This window comes from Embiotoca jacksoni, unplaced genomic scaffold (assembly GCF_022577435.1).
Source record: "Embiotoca jacksoni isolate LCO1_2020_lvr unplaced genomic scaffold, fEmbJac1.0.p SCAF_7, whole genome shotgun sequence".
Classification (NCBI taxonomy): Eukaryota; Metazoa; Chordata; class Actinopteri; family Embiotocidae; genus Embiotoca; species Embiotoca jacksoni.
Genome location: NW_027185425.1, coordinates 135030 through 148614, shown reverse-complemented (window position 1 = coordinate 148614; position 13585 = coordinate 135030). Strand labels below are relative to the sequence as shown.

The window sequence follows — 13585 nt, the reverse complement described above, 5'->3', positions numbered from 1 at the left end:
AGAGCTGCAAGATGAGGAATATGGACTTTTCAGTTTTCAGCACTCTGCTTTTATCTCTCTGTGACCTCTTCCTTTGCCGGCCTCAAGACAAGATGGGAGCGCCTTCTCTTATTACTGTGCATCCTGCATCTGTAACCCATAACACACACACACACACACACACACACACACACACACACACACACACACACACACACACACACACACACACACAACCATTCATCATCAGGGAAAAGAAGGTGTCTGCCATTATTACTACAGAACAGAGCGCCGACTGGTTTCTTCCAGCCCCCCCCCCCCCCCCCCGCCTCCCTCTCCTCTCCCCTCCCCTCCCCATCCCACCCCACCCCACCTCCTCCAAAAAGTAGAAAAGAAACTAAATAGAGGTATGTTGCTATGGAAACAGTTCGGACAAATGTAATTGTCTCCCTCCATCTTTGCAGGTCAAGGCAGTGGGCATTTCAGCTCCATAATCTCTCCATCTCCTCCACATCGAGCCAGTGGCCTCCGAGTGTGTAATAGGTTCCCCGGAGTCGGGAGTTACAAATACGCTGCCTGATACATCGGCTGATTCATAACCTGCGTGTGTGCCTGCATATGCTTGTATCTTATTTTGAAATTGCGATACTGCATTTTTAAAGTCTTGGAAGACAAATGACAGCCAGACATAAAAGCTCAGTCGGCTTTTTTTTCCCTTTTTCTTTGAAACACTTTCCTGCAGATTAAACTTCTGTATTTTACTTTCATCATCCATCCGACACCAACACAATCCCAAACATATTCAATTATATTCGCTTGACATTCACATTTGTTTTGGATGAACAGAAGCGGAACCCAACTTAACCTTTCCATAAATATATATATATGCACATCAGACTCTCTTATTAGCTTCATATATGGATGGATATGGATTACATGCAGAATTTAGGTCAACCAAATATAAGAGCTTGGTTCAGAACAATAAACTCAAATTAATCAAATCTGTGGACTTTTTTGGGGTAAAACCGAGAGAAACTATGAGGTCACAACAGCTAAATAACAACTAAACAACAAGCAACAACAAACATTCACTTAAAGTAGCTTTTACTCAGGTTTTACTGAAGTCAAATTGTGTCATTAATATGTCCGATTTCATCAAAAGAGGTCAAGGGTCAACACAGACAGTTATCTCATGAACTCCAAACAGCCTATCGCCCTCCTGTGCCTATTGCACTGAAGCCTTCAATGCAGATGTTCACTCACCGAGGACAAGATGGTGGAAACATGTGGTCCAATCTCCGGTTCTACCGCATCCCGAAGGTCCTCTGCAGGATTCAGGTCTTGTGACTGTGAAGTCCACTGAACAGTACACGGATTCATGCTGTTCATGATGAATTCCAACGTTACTACATGCAGCTGCAGTTCTCTGTTGAAGCTCCTGACCCGGGTCTCTGCAGGATCACATGCTTCGCACTGCTGCTGCCTGATTGGCTGATTGGAGAATTGCACAGGTGAGCAGGTGTACGGATAAAGTTCAGGGTGAGTGCACGTTCAAGTGGACGAATCAAAGCCTACAAACGTGTGGAAAAATGCAAACACCGAAAAGAAAAAAGTACACTTTACAATACAATGCAGTTCAAAACAGCAACATGTAACTTTAATTAAAAACATTGATGAGACTGGATTTATTATAACGCTGCTGTGTTGGACTGCATCATATTAAAAAGAGCTTTTTCTGGTCATTCTTAATATTGTGTGAGAATTTAATATTACTAAAGACTACTGAATAATTAGCTTTAATAAAGACGATATTACACACGGGGCTCTTCATTAAACTTGTTCATTTGACATATATACTGTAGTATTGTTTATTATGGATGTAAACGATTAAATATCTGTCATCATGTTCGCCTCTCTCTGTTCACCGTCGTCTAAAGAATCGCTGTAAGCAGTTAGTTTGTGAATAAATTTAACTTCATGCATGGAGAACCCAGATAAGACTATCCATTATGAAGAAAAAAAAAACATGAGATAATGGGGTTCAATTATGAGGATGTTTTCTTTGCTTGTTCAATCACAACTCCTCTGATTGTTTCAAAGAAAACAACAATGAAAATAAGCAGATAAATCACATCTCTGCTCGGCCATCAAGTTTGGTTTTTTTTTTATAAAAAAAAAGAAAAAAGCACAACACAAAAGACCGCAGGAAAACAAAATGTAAATTTCTACTATCAATGTTTCATCAATCACAGCTTGAGCTGGATGCATAAGAATCTATAATAAATGAAATGTGTTCTAGATCACAGATTCTTCCTCCTCGAGGATGAGATTTCTTTGGGAACAGAAGCCTGTGAAGATAAAACACACAATGCAAAGATAACACAAAAAAAAAAAATTCTGAACATTTCTTCCCTGATAACTTTGATGTTAATGGCATCTCAGATTATTATGACAAAATAGTTTAATTCTGAACGACTCTGGACACCCGGCAAAGTCGCTGCATTTCAGCATTTCAATGAGAGAATCAAAGAGAAGCGGATTCAAAGATCTGACAGGGACTGATGTACCAAATATACTCTGATCTACAAAAAAAAAAAAAAACTTTGATTGACGACATCCATGACGTTTCACCTTGTGTCCAGTATTAAGAGATATTTAGAGATTTTAACAGGGATTAATGGAGGGTTCTGTAGATTTAGTGGATGGGAAAGATAGAAAATACAACAGTGGAAGGATTTAAAAAGTCTGCTGGTCACAAACTCAGTTTAATCTGTCAGAGAGATGACAAGAAATGTGTTTGTCTACAAAGAAATGTTGCAGATCGAGAGAGTTTATTCAAAACAGCTGATTATACGATGCCCTGATGACTTTGGTGATGTTGCTTCATTGCAGGGAAGTTTTATTCTTATTTAAACATACATGAAGTTGACTGTTGTTCATTTAATATGTCTGAAGAGATGATTACTAAAAGTCAAAGGTTGGGAGGAAACAATGGATTTGTTTTGAAAGATTTCTGGTTTTAATTGTGATTAAAAAAAAAGGCATCTACTGGAACTAAAAGATATTCTGAATGTGGAGCACTAGTTCGCCTTAAATGACTTCTATCTTACATCTAAAAAGAAGCCAAGTGTGCAGACAGTTTCTCTCTATGTTGGTGGTAAAAACTCCTCCTAATGAAACTCTAGTGGAAGCAACAGAAAACAAATGTTTATTTTCCGTAACACAAAATTCACTCCAAAATGAGGGAATTTTTAAATTAAAGCAGCTTTTAATTTCGAACTTATGAAGCCTGGCTGCCTTCAGAAGGCACCAAACTGAGGATTTGAACTCATCTTACAGGAGAGTTGCATCAGGAAATGATCCGTCTGCAGCCAGCAGAGACGACGACTGCGATCAAACACATTTCTGAAGACCTTCTGTCCGTATTGTATTAAAATCCACTTGAAATAATGTGAAGCCGTCTTAAGACGTTAATTTGTGCGTTTCATCTGCACTGCCTCAAACGTCCACAGCTTCATCTCTGAGGTAGAAACAGCATTCGACTCTTAGTTTTTCCAAACTTCCTCTCATAACTTCTGAGCAATTAAAAGCCATCGCTCTCACGCTGGCTGCTCTTCCTAACACGTCTGTATGTCTCGTTTGAAAAACTAAAAACATCCCGTTTACAGACATTTGCAAGTTCCTGCCGCGCCACACCAAACGTGGAAACCAGGTGCGCGCGCAGGTGTGTCAACGCAACGAGCGACGTCGCAAACACGCGCGTCTTTACTGGATGAAACTGGAAACTAAAAAAATCTCCACTTTTACCACATTTGAAGCCAGAATACAACAGACGACTTTACATTTGAGAAAAACACTGCGAAGCCAAACAGGTCCTTAAAGGCTGTATTATATAACAACGAGGTCATTGTGTTACTGCAGCGGGGTGACTCACTAATAAACGGGCACTTTCATCGTGATATGTTGTTACACAAACACTCAAGTTTATTTTGAGTCAAACTAAACAGTTTATGGACATTAAAGGTTCATTCGACTCGGATTTAAGAATCAATTCACTGAATTTAAAACGAAGTGACGAACCAGCTATCAGCCGTTTTTTTTCCTGACATTGTCCTGACAGCTGCAGTGATGTCGGAGAGTCCCCGTCTTCAGCCTCCAAATCTAAAGTGAACACTAGAAGCAGTCATTAACCCTGTAATGTTGCACTATCAGCCACAAACAAGCTCAAATATATATATTTAGGATTTTTATTTTTTTTTTTTTTTACATTTTCTTTCCCTATTTTATTGCTCAACAATTTTTCTAGTTTCTCCCATTTAAAAAAAAACCCAAAACTGCAGGTTTGATAGTGGTTTGATCGAAGTAAGAAGAAAAAACGGGAAGACTTCTTTTTACACACAACAAACAATCTATAGATTTCATTTTAACACTAGCATTCTCTGAACGATGTTATAAAGACGATCGAAGTGGAACAGAGGTTTTTTTTTGTTTGTTCCTGATGATAAATGTGTAATTAAATAAAAGGAAGGTGCTTAAAAGAGAAGAAGTCCAAGACTTTGAGTTCTTCCTCGAGCAGCACCTCTTCATTCAGGCCCGGCCCTGTTCAGCCAGGACCAAAGCACCCTCTCCGGTTCGAGAGTTCAGTCGTACGAAGAGTCTCGTGGAGGCGGAGGAGACCTTGATGACCTGCGAGGTCAAGACTCCGCCCACCGGTCCGAGGCGATGACATCACCACTCGTCCCGTAGCACGGCGACGGCCACGAGTCGTCTCCAACCAGCAGCCCCACTGCTCTCAAGACGCTTCAGAAGTCCCGTCAAACGCACTCTCCTCCCAAAATGCAGCAGCTGCTGCAGAAGCGCCATTCAAGTGTTTTATCGTCCCGTGAGCATCGACAGCACAAGCCTGCTGACACATTTCTTCGCGTTTAATTGTCTTGAAAACATCACACGCCTGCGTCGCTGCGACCACACGGGACAGCCGGCGTCTGGTTATCGCCGAGGCGGCCGCCCAACGCGAGAAAAATGTCCTCCGAAGGCCCGGCAGCAGAAAGACGTCGCCATGTTTAGGCTGCCTGAACTGAAAGGGGTCATTAATCTTCCTGAACGGTCAACACGGCAGCAGCCACGGTGGGAACGGACTCCAACATTTCATCATGTTCTCCCGCCCCGATCGCAACTCTCCGGGTGTTTCATTACACCTCCGGCCTCCCGGAGCTCTGAGATTTAGAGGTTTGTGAAGGAGTCGGGGCACAAAACCTCAAACTGACGAGGACCAGGATGTACAGATCAAAGACGTCCGTCTCCGTTGAGAAGTCTGCAGGTTTGATGAGTGAGGGAATCAAACATTTAAGGGGGGAAATGTGAAGTTTGAAGGGTTAAAGTGGTGTAATATATGGTCAACTATTAATGGGATTTTATAGGAAATTCATATTGTTTTAATGAAAATATTCATGTGTGCAACAACAAATATGGCTGAAAGCAGCTTTATTGCATACAGAGTCCAAGTTACTCTTGTATAAATTTAAAACATTAAAGATCATTTTTGTTGAACTGAATATTTGAAGGCAGGTTGTTGCGTTCATGCCGACACATGAAACTACAACACTCACTGTTGCAATTGTTAATTCTCGACTTCAACAATAAAATATTTGTCCATCCTCGGTTATTGTTCTGGCAGAAAAACCCTTAAAAGATCGAACTGTTTCAGGTCCGTGTCACCCGACTCCGAGCGAGGCTTCAAATTTAATTAATTCCACCCGATTGCGTCTGTGTGACGTCGGCGTCAGCGGCAGCCGCAGTGGAAGTCGGCGTTCGGGTCCTTCAGCAGCTTCTTGCGGTCGACGTGCAGACAGTCGATGTGGTACCAGGCGTCGCACACGTCACACTGGATCCACTGGACCGTGTCCTGCTGGGGCAGCCGGCACCGCAGCGCCGCACACGGCTCCACCAACCCCACCGCCGCCTCTTCCTCCTCCTCTTCCTCTTCTTCCTCCTCCTCCTCCCCCTCCTCCTCTCCCTCGTCTCCCTCCTCCCCCTCCTCTCCCTCCTCCCCATCCTCCTCCCTGTCCTCCCCCTCCCCCCCCTCGTCGTCATCGTCGTCCTCAGAGGAAGAAGAGGAGGAGGAGCCGGAGGAGGAGGAAGAGGAGGCCGAGGAGGTGGAGGAGGAAGACGAGGAGGACGGAGAGGGCAGGGAAGGCTGCGGAGGAAGGGGGTGTTTCCTGGGGCGGCCGCGTCGTTTACTTCAAGGAGAGAAAACAGAAAGAAAGAAAAGAAACACATCATTATATTAAATTAAATTAAATTGGGTTTTCTCAACATTAACGACAGATAAACTCGTGAAAAAACAACCCTTTCATATTTTTACTGAACATTTTTTATCTTTTTTTTTTTTTTTAAATTTAGTTGAATTACCAGACATAGAAACTAATTTAAAGACCTGAACCGCTCACTGTGTTCTTATCTGTGACACTCGCTGGTGTATCAGTCATCCGTTCACATTTAACCTGATTATTGATATCTCCGTTAATAGAAACCGTAGAAAACGTGCTAAAATATACTCGTTTTTCCACACAAAGCCGAGATGAGATATTCGGTGTCATGGCAACACATAATTACACTGACAGGTGTTACCGGGTTATCAGGTAATTTGCATTAGTCTGCTGTATTTATCAGTGACTTTAACTTTACGGTTATTGCAAAGGAAACCAAAACTTCCTGAAAGCGTTTATAAAGCTGCAGGGTGTGAATTTGAAATGTGGACTCCTCCTGGTAGTCAGGTGGCACAGCAGCTGATTTCTACAAAAGATCTTTACCTGGTTGGATGATGGAATCTGTTGAACGGCATCCTGCCTCTCTCTTCGGTGCAGATCCTCACCGAAGGCGAGGCCAGGCTGTAGTTCTCCCCTCCCACCACCAGGGGGGAGAACACCAGCGAGCTGTGAGCCCTCCGCCGGCCCCTCTGCGCCGTCGGAGGGCCGTGGGTGGGTTTCTGCTGGCGGAAAGCCGCGATGTTGCCGTGCACAACCGTCTTGACCCGGTGCATCGCCTCCGCTTCTCGTTTGTGAGCGGCCGCGTTGGTGAGGGACGCCTGGAGGAGTTGGTGGTGGTGGACGAGCCTGCTGTTGGTCATGGCGCCGTGGAAACTGCCGATGGTCCGGATGCCGACGGGGAAGGGCTTGGCCTCCAGCGGCCTCCGGATGTCCGTGTGGCTCCTGGGCAGCAGCGGGGGAGGAGGAGGCAAGCTGAAACCCTCCGACTCAGACTTGTAGAGCCTCCGCCTCTTCTTCCCCCGCGGTCTCGGGCCGTCCTCCACAACTCCTGGCTGAGCTGATGGGGCAGTGGACAGAGAGCCCAGATCAATTTTCCAGAAAAGCTCTGTTGTTGTTGTTTTAGAAGCCCGCATTTGTTTGAGAGGTTGTTGTTGTTGTTGTTTTACCTGAACCGCTAAATATTTACACAACACCGACTCTGATTATGTTGCTGTTCAGATGATTCTACATTTTAAAATCGGCAGCCTTTTAGTTTGCAGAAAGCTGGTGAAGTGAGCAGCGGTATTCTAAAGCACTTTTGCTGACCTTTGCATCCTCGACTTCTGGGCTCGTCCGAGCTGTCGTCCTCCAGCAGCACCGTGTGAGCCGACTTCCTCCTGCTCCTGCCGGAGGCCGGCGGCAGCGACTTGGTGGAAGGCTGCGATGCCGCGGAGGAGAACGACGGAGGCGTGGAGGGAGGGAGCAGGGAGGAGAGGCCCACGGCGAGAGGAGGCGAGGAGGAGCCGGGGTCCGAGACGGCTCCCTCGTGGCTGTGGCTCCTCTTGAAGGTCCAGGCGCTGCCCTTCATCTTGCTCAGGCTGCCGATGGAGTTGAGGATGACGGTGGCCCGGTTGATGGACAGCTTGGACAGGTCCAGGTTGGCTTCCACACTGCGGTCCAAGTTGGTCCTAATCCGGTTCTGTAGGTCGGAGGAAAAAGTCCCCGCCTAGAAAACAAGACAGAAATACATCGTCATGCAGTGCAGGTGAAATGTTGGTATCCATCAGGTGATGATGTAATTAGTTTGGCGGATGTATCTTTCACATAATAACGTTCTCTTCAGCGTATTTTTGTCCCAACTTTTTAGGAAACACGGCTGCACAAAAACAGCAACTGATACCTTTGGAAGTGTGATGGCGTCGAAGTCCAGCGGGCGAACTTTGACCTTCTGGAAGAGGAAGTAGAACTCGCGGCTCCCTGTAGACGACTGGCCACCGAAGGTCAGCGTGTCCCCGTCCGACAGCTCCCATTGGATGCCGGGCTGGAGGCGGACCTCGTTGACCCACGTTCCTATCGCAACACAAGAGCAGACAAAGAAAGGTTCACTCCAGACTGTCGGCGGCGAATTCTTTTCTGCCCACAGAATAAGATGTTTGGAGACTCATCGGGAAATTCGATCTGAAGTCCCACAAACAAGCAACCGTTTTGCAGTTGAGGAAATGTCAACCGGGTGCCAGAAAAAAAAAAAGAAATCACAACTTTTTAATATACGAATGTCTGAGAAACAGCAAAGAATAAATCAAGCAAGGAGAGCCCCTGAAATAAAGTCATTTGTTGACTATCAGTGTGTTTACAGCTTACAGAATTTTTAGGGGAAACGTAAAACAGTCTGTGAAATGGACCTAAAATTGAAGAGCTGGAAGGCTACGAGGCAATCAAACGGCCATGACGGCACGGCGCCGAGTGAGAAATGCCGGGTGAATACTAAAGCGCTGTTTTAATATCAAAAATGAAAAATGTGTGAAACAGACTGTGAAATTACTTGAAAAATTAGGCGGTAAGGATGTCGTTTAGATTCTGAGCCTGTCGGACGCCGTCTGCCGGCCTGAAGTGGAGAACCGACTCTCCGTCTCATCCTCCCTCACCTCGTTTGTAGTCGTCACTCCAGGTTGAACTGACTGAATATTTAAACTAAGATAAATAGGATGTAGTGTTCCTGTGTGTGGCGCCGCATCCACTGTTATAACTCCTGAACTTTCTTTAACGTTTCGTTAATGTAAATTTTAAGACTCTTGTCTGTACATTTGCTGGGTTTTTTTTGTCCCCCTTTGAGTATCAGATTTATTTTACTCTGAATGAATTCCTTTCTTAGTGCCTATAAATTTCAAACTTCACGTTATGCTACGTTTTCATCCACGTCCCAAACTGTGGCACCTTTACGCTCATTTTACACTCCAGCACGTCCTTTGATTTCTCCGCAGTGGAGCTGCAGCTGATGATTCTTATCACGACCGATTAATCTGCTGATTAATTTTGTATCGATCGATGAAGCTTTTGGTTTTCAAAATAGTCAGAAATCTTCTAAAACTCAAAGTCACAAGTAGAAAATTCTCAAACTTAAAGATCCCCTCCAGTGATGTTTTAAGATGTATATGAAATACTCTGCTTTGAATAGTAATTTGTGTCTGATAAGAGTTATCTTCAAAAAAAATCCCTAAACTGACGTGGACTATAGTATATATGACTATCGAACAGTAAAAGGATTTGGTGTCACATTCCAGGAGTTTTGGGCGCAACATAAGCCGAATGATGAGGAGAGCATCATAACTTAGCAACGGACTCTTCCCGGATCTTATATGGTAGGTGTTCTCCAGTGGACGTCTCCCATGAACAGATAGTTGAGTGTAAGTGTGTGAAGTGTTTGTGAGGCTCTCAGAGATGTTATTCTTCTAAGCAGGTGTGTTTCAGCCTCATTCTCGCTTCCTCAAAAGACACCAGGTGTGTGTGTGGAGGTCTCGTGTCGACTGTGAAGGTGAAGTTGTGTCACTCGGCCCTTCGTCTCACCGTGACTGCTGCGATCCTTGACGTGGACCCTCCACCCCTCCTCCTCCTCCTCCTCTTCCTCCTCCTCCTCCTCCTGCTGCTGTTGCCCGACGTCACCGTCGCCCGCCTCCCTCTCTGCGTTCAGCTCAGCGTGGATGCGCGACACCGACGTCGACTCCAGCGTGATGTCGCACAGCTCCGCCGCTCGGCCCAGCCGGAACACGGAGCGGCTCAGCGCCGGCCTGAAGGTGTACAGGTCCCGCGCCGAGTCGCCCGTCGACGAGCCGATCCGAAGCAGCTGGAAGCACGGCTGCACCCCGGACAGCATGACTGCAGGCTCTGATTGTCTGCCGCCGCTGAGCGCACCCCGACCCCCTCCACACCTGCCCCACCCGGAGGCCCGCCCCAGATCTGTGTCTGGCCCTGAGTTAGAGGAGGCTACGATCCATCTTTAGATACAACGCTGTGCTGGATGAGAGGAGTTAAATGGAAGGCATTCGTGTTTGACCACAGAGTGCTGACGGCGAACATAAAGCTATTCTGACAGATAAAATATTCCAAACAGGCCTGAAAGCATCGAGTGTGAAGGTTACAGACAGGTGCAGCGGCTTTGAGCAACAGGTGTTTGCATTAGTATGTAAAGCCGGTGTCTTGTTGTGTCCTTCTGTGCATGCATGAATAAATAATGAGGCTATAGAGCACTGTATAAGCTGGTTGAAGTATGGAAATGAGCTCCTGCACAGGCAGCTCAAACAGACTCAATCCCCCGTGGAGTGGAGGACTATGAGCAGGTGGATCTGAGAATAAAGAGCTGCAGTAAATGCGTGTTACTGCGCTGCCACTCCGAAAGATGCCGTAAACATTAAAACCGTGAGAATTAAAACCGCCATCAGCTCTGATTTTTAAATAATTTCAGGTTTGAACAGCTGTCAAATGGAGGGAGATTAAAATCCCAGGCGCCTGACATCAGCTGAGTCACAGGTGAGAAGCCTGACGGGGTGAAAACAGCAGAGGTTTGTCTGATCTGAAAGAAAGCCAGAGGGGGAAAAAAAATAAATAAATCACTGAAACAGTGGTGCTTAAATGCTCTACTTAGTGTCTGAAAAGCAACACATGCTTCATAAAAACAACTCATGTGACACTGCAAACCACATAAAAACAGAAAAAAAAAAACTTTTTGTCACCTGATCACAAGCTACAGTTAAATTAAAACTCGCATGATTTTGCAACAGAGCAGAAAAGACTGAAAAGATTCATTTCAAAATGACCTATAATAAACACAAAAACGGGCCAAACTTTACAAATCAGTTTTTCTGGCATCTACCCTCCACACTTAGTCTTTCACATCTTCATTTTGTAGCCAAAGCACTTTAAAAAAATTTACATTTTCCCGGGAAGTGTTGTTGGCAGTAACAAGAAAAAGCACCTTGGAGCCAGAAAACGGGACAAAACCACTGACGACGTTTGAATAAATAAGCAGCTAAAAATTTTAACCATGCAAAACAAATCCCACGACTTGGCCCAACGAGACGATGACTGAAATAAGAGGTTGTTTTTTTTAAAGTGTGATGCCCAGTGGGATCCTCGTACTGTCAACTTCACTTCGTGACCTTTAAGCAGCTGCAGCCCTGCAGCTCGCGTGCACGCGCAATGACAAAACCCCACGGGAGCAGGACACAAAAGCGAGACACCAGGAACCGACGGAAACACCCGTCTTTGCAACAACAACAACAACAACAACAACAACAACAACAAAAAACTGCACACAACCTAAGAAGCACAGACGTATCGACGTGGAGAGGAGAAAAAAAAAAGAAAAAAATGAGACCGACAGGAGCAGCGAGGTTTCCTCGTCCGCTGGACGAAACTAGCTTGACGTTAGTTCCTAGTAGGACAAAGTCAAAGCTGCCACTTACGACAATGACACGGGCTTCACGTGGTTTCCTCCTCGGAGCGACGCCGTTCAACACCGTCGGCAGCTCCGACGGCAGATTGAACTCTCTAACTGTCGCTGATCTTTACTTTTCCTGCAGTATTTCGTCGCCCGTTGTCTGCCGGGCGTCGGTGGGGCTTCTCGCCTTTCAGTCCTCCCAGGAGGAAGTCCTTTGAAATTTGGCGCGCCGGTCCCGGAGCTTCTTTGCGCTAGAAGTGACGTCACATCCTGCTCCGCCCTGATTGGCTCGGGGCCAGGGCGCCCTTAAACGGGACCTGCGTGGGGCGGCGCGGCTGTCTGGAGCCAATTGTCAGAGCTGGTTTCACTGAGATTAGACAGAATAAACTCAGTCTGGGAGTCCTGTCGTTACAGCAGAGTGGAGTATATCCAACATCACTCTGATATCACTGCAGCTTAACCAGTTGTCCCTTCTCATTTCACTTTAAACAGTGCTGCAAATTATAAAAGTACACTTATTCCAGCACAGAACTGCAATTTTTAAGTACATAAAAATAGGCTATTAAATAAATACATGTCTCCTTTTTTACATAACACCAGTAAACTTTATTAATACGAGTTACAAAGCGCTTTGCATCAGAGGCAGGGTCCATCTGAACAGGTCAGCAGCTGACACAGAAACAAGAACAAACATTCATGTTCACAGCTGCAGTCACCAGTTAACCAACACCAGTCTGTGGACGGTGTGACCGTGTGTTCATGCTTGTGTGATGATCTGCTGAGCTGTAGACCACCACAGAGCAGGTTCAGGATATCTCTACGTTATCTGGCTTAACAAACCCTGATAAACGACATCGTGCTGAACGGTCACACAAAGCCGGTTAACGACCCGGTATGACGGCAAAGCGTCAAATAGACACGCCCGTCCACGGCAGCAAAACGTGAGATAGCTACGCTCGCCGATATCGCGGCCTGACAGTCACACGTTTTGCTGTAGTCGACAGGCGTGTCTATTACACGCTTTGTAGGCGTGAAACTTACGTGCACGTAAATGTCAACATTTTGATCTGATATCTTGAACTTAACCTGCTACGTAGCAGGTTAGCTCTGCAGCCTCAGTTACCATGGCGACGCATCCAGCTAATAAGCGAACGAGCTTCGTAGTCCTGAAAACCTGGAGTTTAACCTGAAGTTACCTCGATAACAAAACAAAAAAAAGCTAAACAGTACACTTGCGTGCTCTTTGTCATTTCCTCATCATCATCTGGAGGAATCATTGATGCTGGTGAACAAAACCAAGGTGCTCAAAGCTCAGTGTTTTTTGGTGCATGTTAGCAAAATAAAACAAAACAAGAAGCAGAAAATAAAATGAGGCTTTATTAAAGATTCTCTAAAAAAGAAATGCTGTTTTGTTATTGTTCCTCTTGGCATCTTTTTGCTTTCTGTTGGTTATTAACTGCCATCAGCGTCCCAATAAAATACAATTTCTAAAACACCCTCTCTGCTGCAACCAACCACTGTTTTAAACTGAAGTAAAAGCACCTTATAATAATCTGATGCATGGAAACGAAGCCCTACAGCTACAGCGGCCACTCTGCCTACAAGCAAGGGACGCACAATCAACTGGACTTCATTTATCACTACTTCTTTTTACTTCTGGGTACATTCAGATAAAGTTGACGAGCTGAAACTTTGAGTCTCTGAATGTGTTCTTAACAGTAAGTCGCTCTTTCAGATCGGGTCTTTTTATTTGAACGAGGCTTTCCCGGCAGAATTTAGGAATGCTCGCTAATCCTTTATTGAAGTTCAAATGGAAAATATTTGAGTTTGTATGAATGAAATGGGTTTCCATTTCATTCGTACACCCTCCCCCCCCCAAATAAAGAAGCAGTGAACACAAAGAAATAAATCTTTTGATTCGCTC

General features: G+C 45.2%; 1 protein-coding gene across 1 annotated transcript; it reads right to left on the bottom strand.

Moving 5' to 3' along the window:
* Positions 1 to 5500: 5500 nt before the first annotated feature.
* Positions 5501 to 10098, bottom strand: tcf19l (transcription factor 19 (SC1), like). Its single transcript, XM_069176436.1, has 6 exons — positions 9792 to 10098; positions 8128 to 8297; positions 7554 to 7953; positions 6792 to 7305; positions 6068 to 6218; positions 5501 to 5962 (listed from the first exon to the last, which is right to left on the bottom strand). The coding sequence occupies exons 1-6, from the start codon at positions 10096 to 10098 to the stop codon at positions 5762 to 5764; spliced, it is 1743 nt and encodes a 580-aa protein (XP_069032537.1). The 3' UTR covers positions 5501 to 5761.
* Between the last annotated feature and the right edge of the window lie 3487 nt (positions 10099 to 13585).

Coding starts and splice junctions, on each gene's coding strand:
- tcf19l (XM_069176436.1), bottom strand. CDS start 10,098: ATGCTGTCCGGGGTGCAGCCGTGCTTCCAGCTGCTTCGGATCGGCTCG. Junction 7,306..7,553: donor CAGAAGTCGAGGATGCAAAG/GTCAGCAAAAGT, acceptor CTGCCCCATCAG/CTCAGCCAGGAGTTGTGGAG. Junction 5,963..6,067: donor CCTCTGAGGACGACGATGAC/GACGAGGGGGGG, acceptor GAGGAGGAAGAA/GAGGAAGAGGAGGAGGAAGA.